Source organism: Capra hircus, chromosome 16, assembly GCF_001704415.2.
Source record: "Capra hircus breed San Clemente chromosome 16, ASM170441v1, whole genome shotgun sequence".
Taxonomy (NCBI): domain Eukaryota; kingdom Metazoa; phylum Chordata; class Mammalia; order Artiodactyla; family Bovidae; genus Capra; species Capra hircus.
In genome coordinates, this window is record NC_030823.1 from 25458266 (window position 1) to 25475157 (window position 16892).

At 47.2% G+C, this 16892-nt stretch overlaps 1 protein-coding gene across 2 annotated transcripts in view; it reads right to left on the reverse strand.

Annotated features, from left to right (window-relative positions):
- The window catches only part of CAPN8 (calpain 8), a 77984-nt gene continuing 74612 nt past the window's right edge, over nt 13521-16892 (reverse strand). For both annotated transcript variants that reach the window (XM_013970127.2, XM_018060195.1), the window contains 3 exons: nt 16499-16615; nt 15193-15251; nt 13521-13804 (listed from right to left, as the gene is read on the reverse strand). In XM_013970127.2, the coding sequence (XP_013825581.2) occupies nt 13781-13804; nt 15193-15251; nt 16499-16615 (200 nt within the window). In that variant the 3' untranslated portion in view covers nt 13521-13780. The remainder of the gene's footprint in view (nt 13805-15192; nt 15252-16498; nt 16616-16892) is intronic.

Here is a 16892-nt window from a genome sequence, read left to right on the forward strand (position 1 = left end):
TGCTCTTCCTCGAACATCTCCTTTCAGTGTTCTTTTGTTTTCTCTACTTTGCTATTTCCATGAGTATCCAGACAGCTCCCTCCCAAACCCATGTGTTTTTTCCATAGACCACATTTTCCGAGATGCCTTGCTATTCTCAGAGATGCCTTGCCTATTTAAAATTGAGTGCTTGACATATCCAGAAAAGATGGAAACTCTAATTCAAAAAGATACCTGCACCCCAATCTTCACTGCAGCACTATTCACAGTAGCCAAGACATGGAAGCAACCCAAGTGTCCATTGACAAAGGGATGGATAAAGAAGATGTGGTATATTTATACAGTGGAATATTACTCAGCCATATAAAAGGAACGGAGTATTGCCATTTACAGAAACATGGATGGACTTAGAGCTGACCGTGCTGAATGAAGGGGCCAAAGACAAATATAATATGACATCAGTTATATGTGGAATCTTTAAAAAATGATGCAAATGAACCTATATACAGAACAGAGACAGACTCACAGACATAGGAAACAAACTTATGGTTACCAGAGGGGGATGGGTGGGTATCAATTAGGAGTATGGGATTAACAGATACATACCACTATATATACAATACATAAAAACAAGGACTTAATGCATAGGACAGGGAACTCACTTCAATGTCTTGTAATAACCAATAATAAAAAGGAATCAGAAAAAAAAATATATAACTGAATAGATGTATAACTGAATCACTTTGCTGTATACCTAAAACTAACACATACTGTATATCAACTATACTTTTAATTAATTAATCAGTGCTTGCCCCAGACTCTGTCTCTCACATATACTCACACACATTTATGTTTCATTTCTCTTCATATAAATGCCAACATACTATATAATTTCTCATTTATTTTTGTTTATTGTCTGTCAGCTAGGATGTAAAAGACTATAAAGAAAGGATTTTTCCATGCACCTATGGACAGGAAGGCCTGGCGTGCTGCGATTCATGGGGTTGCAAAGAGTCGGACACAACTGAGTGACTGAATTGAACTGAACTGAATGGACACCTTATCTTTGACAAAGGAGGCAAAAATATGCAATGGAGAAAAGACAATTTCTTTAACAAGTGGTGCTGGGAAATCTGGTCAACCACCTGTAAAAGAATGAAACTAGAACACTTTCTAACACCATACACAAAAATAAACTCAAACTGGTTAACATAGGCAGAACACTCTCTGGCATAAATCACAGCAAGATCCTCTATAACCCACCTCCCAAAGTAATGGAAATAAAAGCAAAAATAAATAAATGGGACCTAATTAAACTTAAAAGCTTTTGCACAATGAAGGAAACTATAAGCAAGGTGAAAAGATGGCCTTCAGAATGGGAGAAAGTAATAGTAAACGAAGCAACTGACAAAGAATTAATCTCAAAAATACACAAGCAGCTCATGCAGCTCAATACCAGAAAAATAAATGACCCTATCTAAAAATGGGCCAAAGAACTAAACAGACATTTCTCCAAAGAAGACATACAGGCTAACAAATATGAAAAGATGCTGAACATCACTCATTATCAGAGAAATGCAAATCGAAACCACAGGGAGGTACCTTCTCAAGCTGGTCAGAACGCTGCTGTCAAAAAGTCTACAAACCATAAACGCCAGAGAGGGTGTGGAGAAAAGGGAACCCTCTTACACTGTTGGTGGGAATGCAAACTAGTACAGCCACTAGGGAGAACAGTGTGGAGATTCCTTAAAGAAACTGGAAATAGAACTGCCATACGACCCAGTAATCCCACTGCTGGGCATACACACCGAGGAAATCAGAATTGAAAGAGACACATGTACCCCAGTGTTCATCGCAGCACTATTTACAATAGCTGGGACAAGGAAACAACCTAGATGTCCATCAGCAGATGAATGGATAAGAAAGTTGTGGTACATATACACAATGGAGTATATTGAGACACAGATATAAAGAACAGACTTTTGGACTCTGTAGGAGAAGGTGAGGGTGGGATGATTTCAGAGAGTGGCATTGAAACATGTATATTACCATATGTGAAATAGATGTCCAGTCCAAGTTCAATGCATGAAACAGGGCACTCAAAGCCCATGCACTGGGACAACCCAGAAGGATGGGATGGGGGGGGGGTTGGGATGGGGGGACACATGTACACCCGTGGCTGACTCATGTAAATGTATGGTAAAAACCACTACAATACTGTAAAGTAATTAGCCTACAATTATAATAAAGAAATTAATTTTTTTTAAAAGAAGGGATTTTTGTCTATTTTGCTCACTATTGTGTCCCCAGGGCCATAAAAGTTTGACTTTTTGTGAATACTCAAAAATCTAAGTTGAATGAATGAATCTCCAGCTCCTGGGACTACCCCCACTTTCTCAACCTCTGCCCACTGGCTCCATATTGCTGTACTTAGTCGCTGAGTGTGTCTGACTCTGCGACCCCATGGACTGGGGCCTGCCAGACTCCTCTGTCAATGGGGATTCTCCAGGCAAGAATACTAGAGTGGGTTGCCATGGCCTCCTCCAGAGGATCTTCCCAACCCAGGGATCGAACCCAGGTCTCCTGCATTGCAGGTGGATTCTTTACCAGCTGAGCCACCAGGGAAGCCCAAGAATACTGAAGTGGGTAGACTATCCCTTCTCCAGTGGATCTTCCCAACCCAGGAATCGAACCAGGGTCTCCTGCATTGCAGGCAGATTCTTTACCAGCTGAGCTACCAGGGAAGCCCATATTCAGTTCAATTCAGTCGCTCAGTCGTGTCCGACTCTTTGCAACCCCATGAATTGCAGCACGCCAGGCCTCCCTGTCCATCACCAACTCCCGGAGTTCTCTCAGACTCACGTCCATCGAGTCAGTGATGCCATCCAGCCATCTCATCCTCTATAGTCCTCTTCTCCTCCTGCCCCCAATCCCTCCCAGCCCATATTAGTGGCTACCATACTAGGCGCTACCATCTAGTCAAGGCTATGGTTTTTCCAGTGGTCATGTATGGATGTGAGAGTTGGGACTGTGAAGAAAGCTGAGCGCCGAAGAATTGATGCTTTTGAACTGTGGTGTTGGAGAAGACTCTTGAGAGTCCCTTGGACTGCAAGGAGATCCAACCAGTCCATTCTGAAGGAGATCAGCCCTGGGATTTCTTTGGAGGGAATGATGCTGAAGCTGAAACTCCAGTACTTTGGCCACCTCATGCGAAGAGTTGACTCATTGGAAAAGACTGATGCTGGGAGGGATTGAAGGCAGGAGGAGAAGGGGACGACAGAGGATGAGATGGCTGGATGGCATCACGGACTCGATGGACGTGAGTCTGAGTGAACTCTGGGAGTTGGTGATGGACAGGGAGGCCTGGCATGCTGCGATTCATGGGGTCGCAGAGTCGTACACGACTGAGACTGAACTGACTGATACTAGGCGCTGCCAACAGAGGGCGCCAGCAGCAGTAAACCCGCTCTGCGATTATTCCTACAATTGTAAAACCTGCTCCCTTGTGGGGCAACCTCCCTCTCCAAAGACACCAGCGTCTCGGACGGTGCGAAGCGGGTGAGGGAGAAGCCAGGTGGGAGGGAGTCTCTAAATTTCAATGTTTTAATAATTCGCAGCCGTTACTCCACAGTACCTTTAAGTACTCCTCTTATCCACTCAATTACTAATTATAACTTTCTACCTAGGTAACAATTTGCTATGTTTAATTCTTTCTGTTCAAATAACTGCTGTGGTTTCTGTCCCTTGATGGACTGTGGCAGATACAACCCACCGCTCAGGAGGACCCCTCATAGCTGACAGCCTTTGTACGTGGCATTCTACCTGTAAGCCAGATGCTGAGGGTAGGGGAGAGCTCCAGCCCTCACGATCCAGGTAAGAGTGGAGGGAACTCCTAGTTCACACTCTCCTCTGTTCCACACAGACTTGCCCGAACCCCGAGAGGCACCTAGTGCCCTCGTGGCTCCCTGCGCCTGCCTCCAGCTCATGCTGAAGCCACTTGTGTTGACACCTGTCTCTCTCCTTAGACTACAGGGACAGACCTGCAGGCAGGGGCCCTATCTTATTTGTGTAACCCACTGGCTAACATGCCGCCTGCAAACAGTAGGAGCTCAGTAAGTTTGGTGAGCCCAATAGACATGTGATAATCCATCTATTCCAAAACAATATGAAAGAAAGCTACTTACTTGTGTTAATGTACTATCCAACCTAGTATTAAAAAAAAAAAATCCATGTGGCAGTAAAAACAAAATGGAAAAAAATTGGTCTGCTTTAATCACCACAATGCAAAATGCGACTCTCAGACGTGAAAACGTGGCCAGTCCCCAGTGAGTCTCTCTCCTCGTAATGTTCAGCTATAATTACGTTTGCATCCTGTCTGCGTGTTATTATTTACATTTCTGTGTTGGTGTTTGCACAGTTGGCAGAGCTCCCGAGGAAGCTTTCCTTCTGAGCCCAGAGACGTCTGCATGTCTCCTCAAAGGGTTGTTGAGGTTCCCCAGACAACTCTGCTCTTCCAGATGACAACCAGCCTCTGAGACCAGGAGGACCCTGCCAGCCAGGCGTTCCTTCTGTCTCAATTGATCCATAGTCAACCTCTCTCTCTCTCTCTCTCTCCCCGCACCCCCTCCTTCCTCCACCCTGCCCCTCCATCTTTCTCTCATTTCTGGGAGAACATGTATTAGAATCGCTTGTGCAATAAATAATGACCCCTTTATAGCTTCTAGTGCTTCCCCTGAGTAATTAGGAAGTGCATTGTTGTGTAATTCAGAAATTAATTAGTAGTAAATGTTTCAGGAGTGCAGGTGGAAGTGGGAAGCTGGCTGCACTTCCTTCGTCCTTGCTTTCAGCTCCAGAGGAATGTTTCTTGCCTCCTTCAGGGGCTTTCTGGGGCTTGGCCCTCTCATCTTCACCCTGGGTGGTGAGAACACAGCTGCAGAGGCCACGGCAGGCTGTACATCAAGGTCCTCTGACCCAGTGCTGGACAGCAGCCACAGAAGGTGGCTCTCCACTGCCCAAGAGCTCCAGGGGTGCCTCTGGTTCTGGGAGCAGAGGGAGTGGCTGTTACCCCACAGCTGAACCTCAGGAGGCCAAGAATCCTGCCCTCTCTGGGGAATAGCCTGAAATTCTTTCCCTGTGATGTAGAAAGGCAAAGTGCCCCCCACCCCTTGCAGGATCATGGCACAGAAGACAGGAATGAGCAAGGAAGGTGGCTGCTTTCTGGCCCAGGAGGTCCTGTGGGGATGCAGTGATGGCCTCAATGTCATAGCAAAGCCCCGAATCTTCCAGAAGAGCCCAGGCCTCTCCAAACAGGCTGTCTTTTCCTATGCTGTTCCCTTTTCTCATGACTTTCCCTCCATCTGGAATACCTTTCCCTCTCGCTGACAGGTGCCTGCATAATACCTAGAATATTTGTTGTTGTTCAGTCGCTAAGTCATGTCCGACTCTTCGTGACCCCATGAACTGCAGCACTCCTGGCTTCCCGGTCCTTCACTCTCCCCTGGAGCTTGCTTAAACTCACGTCCATGTCACTGATGCCATCCAACCATCTCATCCTCTGTCGTCCCTTTCTCCTTCTGCCCTCAATCTTTCCCAGCATCAGGGTCTTTTCCAATGAATCAGCTCTTCACATTGGGTGGCCAAAAGATTAGAACTTCAGCTTCAGCATCAACCTTTCAATGAATATTCAGGATTGATTTCCTTTAGGACTGACTGTTTTAATCTCCTTGCTGGCCAAGGGACTATCAGAGTCTTCTCCAGCACCACAGTTCAAAAGCATTAATTCTTCAGTGCACAGCCTTCTTTATGGTCCAATTCTCACATCCATACTTGATTACTGAAAAAAACATAGCTTTGACTATATATACCTAGAATAGTGTGTGTGTGTGTGTGTGTGTGTATATATATATATATATATACACATATATATATATATATATACATATATATGTATATATATGTACTTGAGAAGGAAATGGGAACCCATTCCAGTATTCTTGCCTGGAGAATCCCATGACCAGAGGATCCTGGCGGGCTACAGTCCATGGGCTTACAAAGAGTCGGACACAATTGAGTGACCTAGTGCCATATATGTGTACATACCTGTACATATATACATATATATACTAGAATAGTAAATAGCTATGCTTAATATTTACCAAATGAATGAATGAATGAAGTCCTAGCTGCTCAGTTCCTATCCATCTGGCAGGAAGCCTGCTCCCTCTCCTGAAACAGCACAGACCTCTCTTCTCTTGTGGCCTGACTTTTCTGTACCTCCTCCAGCAGTGATGTTACACTGTTTTAAATTGTTGTTAGTTGTGTGTGACTCTGACTCCCACATCCACCTGTAAGCTTCTGGCAGGCAGAAACCTCTGTTACTCGTATTTGCACTGCCCACTTCACTTCACCCCCACCCAACCCCCCTACAACTCCCTAGGTGAGCACTGATCCTGACTTGTAGTTGGTGCTTTAGACAGTCACTGATTGAATTAGTGAGTAGACTGAAGAGCGTGGCTCCACCTCCTGAGCGCCCACCCCACTGCCCTCAGAAGGCTGAGGGGATTCCACTCCAGGTCTCCAGGAGGGGCCTAGGGACCAAACAGAAGCCCCTCATGCCCACCAGGAAAGCCCACCTTGCAAATCCACGCTTAAGTGTCTGTGAGGCTCTGGAATGAGCTGCCTGCCAATCCCCGCTGCCAGAGCATGAACAGAGTAACTGACTACAGGGACATTTTGGCTTGAATTTCATCACCAGATAATGTCTCTCATCTCCTAATCTTCTCTTCCTTGTTGAATTCAATTCAACAAACCGAAATTGAAGGCTTACACTCCACATGGAATCACCGTGCCTTCTAAACCCCAGAGAATTCCCTTGTGCTTTCCTGTGATTTTACCAACAGAGCCATTCCCCTCTGTGAATACTCAGAGGCAGATTGCTGGCCTGCAGTGCCCACCCATTGCCTCCCCGCAGCCTGGTATCCTCAGGGTCAGGACAAGTACTGCCCAGACCACTGGCTGAAAGGAGTGCCTTGGTGCATGGACTCTGGGAAACTGGCTGAACCTTGGGGTCAGAGAACAAGAGGACTTGAACAAAAACACAGGTAAGGCCCAGAAGGGAGGTTCCTGCCTAGATGATCGTGGAGCCAAAGGGCCACCAGCAAGAGATGCCGCCTGCAAGACTGGCTGCGCTTGGATGGCAGCCACAGTGCAGGGAACACTAGACGCCCTTTTCTGAGATCCCAGTCCCTACAAACCATCCTGCATGCTCCTGGGGAGAGCGAGGAAGCTGGAGAGGATGGGCACTCTGCAAGAGATTTAATTAGACTGAGAAGCAAGAGACTGCCAATTCATATTACCAACCTTCTTCCCTAAAACTGCAATTATGTATCAGTCATTCAAGACCTCAAAGAAAGGGAACATGGCTGTAGGTCAAAACTGGTAAAATGAGGACCTTGGTTGAATTCCCACTTTAATAAACCAACTGTAAAAGTACATTTTAAAGTCAATCAAGAAAATGTGGGTATAGGTTGGTTATAAGATGTGACTGAGAATTATTGCTAATTTTGTTAGGTTGGATAACAGTATTGTGGCTGTGTAATAATGTCCTTTGCTAGAGATGCGTAGCAGAGAATAAAATGTCATGAAACCTGTGATTAACAAAAACTTCTTCAGTAAAAAAATGATAAAACAGATATGGTAAAATATTAAAAATTATTCACTCTAATGAATAATACATGAGACTTCAGTATACAGTTGATATTTATTATGTATCTTAATATTTATATATCAATAATTTATAAACATAAAATACATAAATGGATAATAATAAATAACATAAAATCATTTTAATAGAAGTAAATTTATAAAATATAAGAATGTGAATATAATGAATATAAAATTTTTCAGAAAGAAAAAACAAGTTTCAGCAGAAGGCAGTAAACTGCCAGGGGTCCCCACATGCCTGCCCCCCAGGCTCTGCACCAGGCACAGAAGGGAGCTGGGAGAAGCATCACTGGGCTTCATGAGACCTTCATAACTCCGTGAAGGTCAGTGTGGGACAGTGTTCCTGCCTTATTTCCATCCCCCATAGAGCCCTATGTTTAATCAACTGGTGAAACAAGCACAGGCCTCCCCAAATCGTAAGGAGTTGACATCTGTCTTGATGACTTGCAAACTCCAAATCGTCACCCTTTCCCCCACTGAGGGGCCCTCTGTCTCCATGCAGCTGCCACTAGTAAGTGACTGTGCATGTGCACAGATGTGTCTGACTCATTCGACCCTATGAACTGTAGCCTGCCAGACTCCTCCGTCATGGGATTCTCCAGGCAAGAGTACTGGAGTGGGTTGTCATGCTCTCCTCCAGGGGATCTTCCCAACTCGGGGAATGAACTCAAGTCTCTTGCGTTGCAGGTGGATTCTTTACCTCTGAGCCACTGGGGAAGCCCAGTTAAGTGACCGCTGCTTCCATTTTGCAGACCTGACAGGTGTGCATCAGACAGAACTGATGGAGGTGGAATCCAGGCTGCGTGTCTCCATCCTTGTCCATATCACACAGACGGGCTTCCCATCACCCTACCTGTAACCCAGAGCTGAGGAACAGAACAAAGCGGGCAAGCGTCCCCTCATGAGGTCCTTCCGGACACTGTCGGCTCTGAAGTGCAGAGAATGGCGTTGGGGCAGAGGGTCTTGACTGTCCGCTGTCAAGTATGTGAGCTCTCCAGGTTGACCCAGCCCATCAATCAAAGGGAACAGTTCATGTATGAAGGGAGATGACAATTGGGAAATGGGGTCCCCCCATAAGAGAAGCATAGAGAAGCATGGCTGGTGCAGGGGGTGGCTGTGTCCTGAAGCCAGAGCAGAAGCAATCACAGGATGAGAAACTGGGACATCTAAAGCTGAAAAGATGCTGGGCATCTGAGAGGCTAGACAACCTGAAGCTTGGAGTGAGAGGAAAGAAGCCGGCCCTAGTTCGGCAGGTTGAGCACAGCTGACCAAGGAAGGGAGGACTCTGTTCTGTGGCCCCACTGCCCCAGCCCAGAGGAGCGGCTGGCATTAGGGAGGCAGAGAGGAGCGACGGGAGCACTGGGCAGGACGGGGGCCTCCACCAGCTACAACGGCAGGATGCACAGGATGCTCTGAGACCCAATGCTATCAGGACCTTGGTGGGAAGAGCCCCTGCCACATGTGACAGGGCCACTGCCCGGGTTCTCCCAACCCTGCTCAACGTGGCTTCTGCAATTGTGCATAACCACCAAAAGCCTTACCTAGGCACGTGATGTGAGGAGAAAGCTCACATAATGCGAGGCCCTGAGTTCTCGCAGTAAAGCGGACTTGCTAGAGATGCCTTGCTAGTGTGAAATTACCCAGAAAATTTGCCACACTCTGACTGCTTCCCACCCCATCATCAGGTTCCCTGTTCCCCAAGGTCTCAGTTGAGTCTGGGGGCTGCATGGGGCATGTGTGTCTCCGCATTCACTAATGAGGAAACAAACTCTGCCTTTGAGAGATGACAGGGCTCTGTAGGTGGGGGAGGATGGACAGGAAGGGAGGGAGGATCACCCAAGCCCCACAGCTGCCTCCCAGGCTATCTTGAGCCTCCACTGAGCCACTTCCCTCTCCTTCCAGAAAGTGGGGGACCCAAGAGCCCCCACAGATTCTTTGCACAAATCACAGGAGGCAGCCATGTCACTGGTGGCAACAGCTCCCTCTACTCCTTGCCCTGAATCTGTATGCGGCGGGGGCAGGGAGCAGCTCATCAAGGGTCCCCCCCCAAGGGGACACATCTTCTTCCCATCCGCCCAGCCCTTCACCCACCCACAGAGGCTGGCTCTAATCCAAATATCAGCAGTACCCCTAGGGCTTCTGCTGCTGGAAACCATTGGGAGGGACCTGTGCAGACCCAGTGTCTACTGGGGAAACCAAGTGGGACCCAAGCTAGAGAGCCTCCTCATTTGCAAAGGAAAGGACACAGTTTTCATTCACTGAGCACCTATTCTGCATGGGCACTGTACTAGGCTCTGGGCGAACTGGGAACACTCTGCATTCACGGACCACGCATGGCAACAGGGAAGCCGTGAACCACGTTAATGCAACAGCGTGTGGGGAGTGCGGGAAGCCAGGGGAGCCTCCCTGGGGAATGCATCCAGGAGCCACCATTCAGGAGGGGCTGAGCTTTCCTGAGACACAGCCACATCTGGGGCATGACGAGGCCGCACCAAAATGCAGCAGCTCCACTGCCTTGATCCAGGGGAGCCTCCCTGGGGAATCAATCCAGGAGCCACAATTCAGGAGGGGCTGAGCTTTCCTGAGACACAGCCACATCTGGGGCGTGACGAGGCCACACCAAAGTGCAGCAGCTCCACTGCCTTAATCCAGGGGAGCCTTCCTGGGGAATCCATCCAGGAGCCACCATTCAGGAGGGGCTGAGCTTTCCTGAGACACAGCCACATCTGGGGCATGACGAGGCCACACCAAAATGCAGCAGCTCCACTGCCTTAACCCAGGGGAAAGAACAGAGCATGAAGCAAACTCTCAAATGTTTAACAGGAAAGCTATGCGGTGTTAAGATCCTTAACTGGCCTCATGGGCTGTATTGGTAAGAAGTCTTCAGGATAAACCTTACCTAGGACCCAAGACCCCTAAAGCAAATCCATTTTGTATTGAAAGTATATGTTTTTTGGTTAGCAAACTATCCCCTAAAATAGCCTGTAAGCCTTCAAAATAAAGCTAACTGTTGCAAGTCAATTATAACATAGTACTTTTCATTTAGGCAGCCATGCTATATGTAAAATATTAGAATTGCTTCATAGCACTTTATATTTTTTTAATTTATTTTATTGAAGTACAGTAGATTTATGATGTTGGGTTAACTTCTACTTTACAGCAAAGTGATTTAGTTATACATGTATATATTCTTTTTCATATTCTTTTCCATTATGGTTTATCACAGGATACTGAATATAGTTCCCTGTGCTATACAGGGTAGCACTTGATTTCTAAATAGGGTGGGACAGGGACCTGTACCTGATCAGTGAGCATCAGACTAACACCAGTTGGGCTGACGGGGCAGGCTGGGTGGTATCTCCAGGTAGCCTAGGGCACTTGGACATAACACCTCCTGGGTCCTGCTGATGGCAGATCTGGTGATGAGTATTCCCTCATACCTCTGACTGGACGAGGAAGGGCCTCCTTCCTTCTGGGACCTACAGGCTGCCAACCAACTAGAGCTCCTTCTCCACCCTCCAATGAACTGAGCTTTCTCCGCAGGGGCGCCATCCCAAAGCCTCTCCCTAGAAGTGAGGTCCCAGAGCTCCTAGCATCCCCTTCACTTAAGGGCCTACCCCCACTTCCCCCGGGGCCTTGGGAGAGTTGAACGCAGTAGTAAAGCTGACCGGTGGTCAGTCAGAATGGCCATCATCAAAAAGTCTACAAACAATAAATGCTAGAGAGGGTGTGGAGAAAAGGGAACCTTCCCACACTGTTGGCAGGAATGTAAACTGGTGCAGCCACTATGGAAAACAGTAGGAAGTCTTCTTAAAGAACCAAAAATAGAGCTACCATGTGATCTAGAAATTCCAGTCCTGGGTATATATCCAGAAAAAAATTGAAACACTAACTTGAAAAGATTACAATCGTCAAGACATAGATACAAACCAAGTCTCCATCTACAGATGAATGGATAAAGGAAATGTGGTATATACACATATACATGTATTTCATATATATATGTATACACACACACATATATATATACAATGGAATATTACTCAGCCATAAAAATAATGAAATACTGCTATTTGCAGTAACATGACGGACCTAATATCATACTTAGTGAAGTAAGTCAGACAAAGAAGAACAAATATTATATATCACTTATATGTGGAAACTTAAAAAATAATATAAATGAATTAATATACAAAACAGAAATGGACTCACAGACATAGATAACAAACTTATGCTTACCAAAGGGGAAAGGGTGGTGAGGAGAGATAAATTAGGAGTTTGGGGTTAACAAATACAAACTATTTTACATAAAATAGATAAGCAATAATGATTTACTGTATAGTACAGGAAACTATATTTAATATCTTGTAATAACCTATAATAGAAAAAAATCTGAAAAAATATATATATATAATTGAATCATTTTGCCTTACGCCTGAACTAATACAATCTTGTGAATCAACTATACTTCATTTAAAAAAAAAAAATCTTGACTTGTGTTACTCCATACTTGTAAGTCATGTTCCTATAAAGAAGATTCATCCAGTTGCATTTATAGAGGTCAAATACTAACTCTTAATCAGACTACTACCGAGACCAAGGTGTGAGTATGTTTTCTCTCCAGTAGCTCACTGCAGCGGACTGAATGGTTGTGGCCCCTTCAGATTTAGATGTTGAAACGCCACACCACACTGTGGTAGTTTTAGGATGTCGGACTGTAGGTTATAATTCAGTTCAGTTCAGTCGCTCAGTCGTGTCTGACCCTTAGGGTTAGTTAAATAAGATCGGGGTTTCCCTGGTGGCTCAGACTGTAAAGAATCTGCCTGCAATGCAGGAGACCCAGATTCAATCCCTGGGTCAGGAAGATCCCCTGGAAAAGGGAATGGCAATCCACTGCAGTATTCTTGCCTGGAGAATTCCATGGACAGAGGTGCATGGCAGGCTATGGTCCATGGGGTCACAAAAGAGTCAGACACAACTGAGCGACTAACACACACACACACACACACACACACACACAGGTAAGGTCATGAGGGTGGGGCCCTCATGAATGGGATTGAAGTGTTAGTAGCTCAGCCACGTCCGACTCTTTGTGACCCCATGGACTGCTAGCCCATCAGGCTCCTCTGTCCACAGGATTAGGATTAGTGCCTTTACAAGAGTCACGACTGGGAGCCTGCCGCCCCTCTGCTCTTGCCATGTAAGGACACAATGAGAAGTCCACAATCTGTAGCCCAGAAGGAGATCTCACCAGAACCCAAGAGTGCTGCACCAATCTCAGACTTCTAGCCTCCAGAACTGTGAGAAAATAAATGTCTGTGTTTTATAAGCCACCTGGTCTCTGGTATTTGCGAGCGCAGCCCAAATAGACTAAGACATTCATCTTCCTTTATACTTCATTTCCACAGTCAGTGCGCGAGAGTCAGCTCCGTCCCCAAGTGCCCATCAGGACGCTGGGCTATAGCATCTATTTTCTTACCAATAACAAAGATCCTCCTGTTCCACTGTGAGCAAAACTAACCTGAACCTCATCTCCCCTCAGGTAAGAATTCCTGGGGAAGAAAGAACTCCTCCCCTTGCAGCTCATCCCAGCACCTATCTCAGAAAGGTGGGGAGCAGCTCCTCTCTTGCAGGTGGTCCCCGGAGGCAGCTTAATCTGTAGCAGGCCTTTTCTCCAAGAAATCCACCCACATTTCTCATCTTGCAGCAGCTTTGGGCTGCAAGAAATGACTCGTCATTTCTCACGGACATCTTGTTTCCTAAAGTAGGAACACCCCAGAGCAACCCCCAGATTGTGTATCAATAGAGAAAGGCAGAAACCCTTTTGGCCCACAACTTTAATCAATTTCTGTCCCTCCATGGTGCCCTGGGACCAGCGTAAATGCTGTTGAAAGAGATTTCAGACTCCCTGATTGCTCCGGTGAGACAGGCCAGGATTTCAGGAAACAATAAACAACTAGAAAGAGATGAAAAGTTAATGAATGCCCCCTTAAGGATAAAAGTTCACAAAACTGCAAAGAAGGGGAGAAAAGATGCAGGCAGGTTGTCATGGAGCATCACCGATGACCAAAACCCTGGGTCAGACCAACACACAGCACAGCCACTGAAAAAGAAGGAGATAGAAGTAAGTTCAGGGGTCCTCTGGGAGCTGGTGTGATTGCACCAGAGATGTTCTCCAGCCTCACATGGGTGTGACTTGCTTTAGCTCCTTCCCCAGGAAGTGCCTCGCTCCATAAGAGGAAGCAAGGAAGCCCTTCACTAAGTCACTGCTCCCCAGCCAGAGCCCTACGGAAGTATGTCTTAGGAAAAGCTAAGCCCCACAAAGCAAAGCAAAGCAAAGCAAAGTGAAGTCGTTCAGTCGCGTCCGACTCTTTGCAACCCCATGGACTATAGCCTACCAGGCTCCTCCCTCCATGGGATTCTCCAGGCAAGAGTACTGGAGTGGGTTGCCATTTCCTTCTCCAGGCGATCTTCCCCACCCAGAGATCGAACCCCGGTCTCCTGCATTCCAGGCAGACGCTTTAACCTCTGAGCCACCAGGGAAGCCCTTAGCCCCACAGGGACTTCCAAAAATTTCAGGTTCAACTCGATTGAGCCTAATGTGCTTCTAGGAAGGCCTTCCCTAGATCACTGGAAAGGGATCAGCAACACTGCCATTCTAGGGCAGAATAGAAGTGGTTGTACCCAGACAACTAGGCAGGACCGGGAATAAGCCGGTGCTCTAGCGCTTCTGCCTGAGAAGCAGGTCAAGGGCAACGCCCCACCCCTGAATCCTCAGGACATGCCCACACCTGCATCTCCACAGGCCAGTAAAGGCCCTGCTGCCCAGGCTGCAGCCCTCCACAGGGGAAGGGCATGGTGTTCTCTGCGTAAGATATGATGGGCCTTGTACGCAATAATTTACACCCATTTATTTTGCATCTGCTCTTGTTGCTGTTCACTCAGCTGTGTCCGACTCTCTTTGACCCCATGGACTGCAGCACGCCAGGCTTCCCTGTCCATCACCAACTCCCAGAGTTTGCTCAGATTCACATCCATTGAGTTGGTGATGCCATCCAACTATCTCATCCTCTGATGCCCCCTTCTCCTCCTGTCCTCAATCTTTCCCCGCATCAGGGTCTTTTCCAATGGTTGGCTCTTCGCATCAGGTGGCCAAAGTATTCAGCATCCACTCTACCTTGCTGCAATTTAATTCTTTGTTTCTGATTTCCTTCTATATGTCAATCAAACACAATCTGCCTGAGAAGTTAGGCGCTTTAAAACTGTACCCACCACCCCCAATTTCATCCAAATTAATAACAGCTTGCATCCTTGAAATGATCTGAGATATAATTGATGACAATCACACTCCTCCCAGAAATGCCTGTAACAGAACAAGCATTGTTTCCACAAAGAAATAAGATAAGCCAGTGCGAATAAACAGCGCTTGGCAGCAATACCATCCAAGAATTTTCAAGTACCACAAGCAAACAGTTTACCAAAACTACTTACCTCAGCCAGAGAGAGCTGGACAATGCCATTCTGGTCCTTGTCCAGAAGTCTGAACAGTTCTAGAAAGCCAGAGAAGGAATGAAGTCAGATAAGGACGCTCCTGGACTTTGGAACAGCCGGAGAACTGTCTCTGTCCACCCCACACCCACCTGGCACCCTCCCTTCATCTCCCACACCCTCTCCAGCTTCCACCTGGCTTCAGGGACCCCAGAAGGCTAGATCTGGACCCAGTGCCCAGAGCAATGGGCTTTTGGCAGCAAATGTCCACTCACCCAATTAGACAAACTTCCAGTTGTGAGCAGAGAAGTTCCTTTTGCCATCTGCACACCCAGAGCTCTAGAAACTTGCAATTCTTTCAACAGGGGTGGGGGCTGGGATCATGGAACAGGGGTGGTTGCCCCATGTGTGAGTAATCCAGATGCGAAGCTTCGCCTCTGGCCGCCTGACCTTTCCCCAAACTCCCTCCCTTAATAGGATATATAAGCATAAGCATGGGGCTTTCTCGATGGCTGGGTGGGTAAAGAATCTGCCTGTAATGCAGGAGATGAAGGTTTGATTCCTGCGTCAGGAAGATCCCCTGGAGGAGGAAACGGCAACCCACTCCAGTATTCTTGCCTGAAAAGTCTCAAGGACAGAGGAGCCTGGTGGGCTACAGTCCATGGGGTCGCAGAGTCAGACACAACTGAGGGGCTAAGCAGAGCATTACAGCATAAGCCCAAGCGGGAAGAAGACTATCCAGAGCCTCTCAGAAGGAGACCCCTATTCCCTCTCTGGGAGGTGATACCTGCTCTCAATATGATTCCCATCGATGCGAACAGATACCAAAAGCCATTTAAGGACCATTGCAGGACTCATTCATTTGTTGCAGTGACTGCACACAATAGGTGCACAAAAATCTCCCAGAGAAGGCAACACCTTGGGCATGGCCAGCTTCCTCAGCCCCTTCAGTTTCTGCTGCCCCTCCCCCAAGGATGCCACAATTACCTACGCCTTTCTGGTTCTGCCTTCTGGCCCTACCCCCTGCCCCTTCCTATACCTCAGGAGAAATGGGATGGGTCAGCATGGGGGTGAGGGGGCTTCCTTGGTGGATCAGATGGTAAAGAAACTGCCTGCAATGTAGGAGACCCCGGTTTGATCCCTGAGCTGAGAAGAACCCCTGGAGAAGAAATGGGCAACCCATTCCAGTATTTTTGCCTAGAAAATCCCATGGACAGAGGAGTATGGTGGGCTACAGTCCATGGGGTCGCAAAAAGTCAGACACCACTGAGCAACTAACACTTTCACTTAAAAGGAGAGCGTGACTCACTGAAGAGGGTCTCCAGGCGGATCATACAAGCAATGAAGCTGTCAAAGTCCATGGTGAGTTTGCTGCATGCATACCGCATGGCGATGGTCTGCTGGACCTGGTCACTGAGGGTGAAACCTGTGGGCAGAGGGGGGCCAGGGTCATAGATGGAATGGAGGCCTCAGTTCTATCTCCAACAGAACTCAGGGCTAACTCTGGCCTGATGCTGCCCCCTTCAAAGGATTCCAGAGGATTCTGGTCATCAAATCAGTTTCCTTTTAGAAAATCCTTAGCAGGATGAACCCCACTCCCTGGTCCAAAAATAGGCCTGGAGCTCCAGCACTAACTTAGCTTTGCATCACATGGACCACAGCAAAAAAAAAAAAAAAAGTCCCTTCCTCTCCTGCCCATCCCC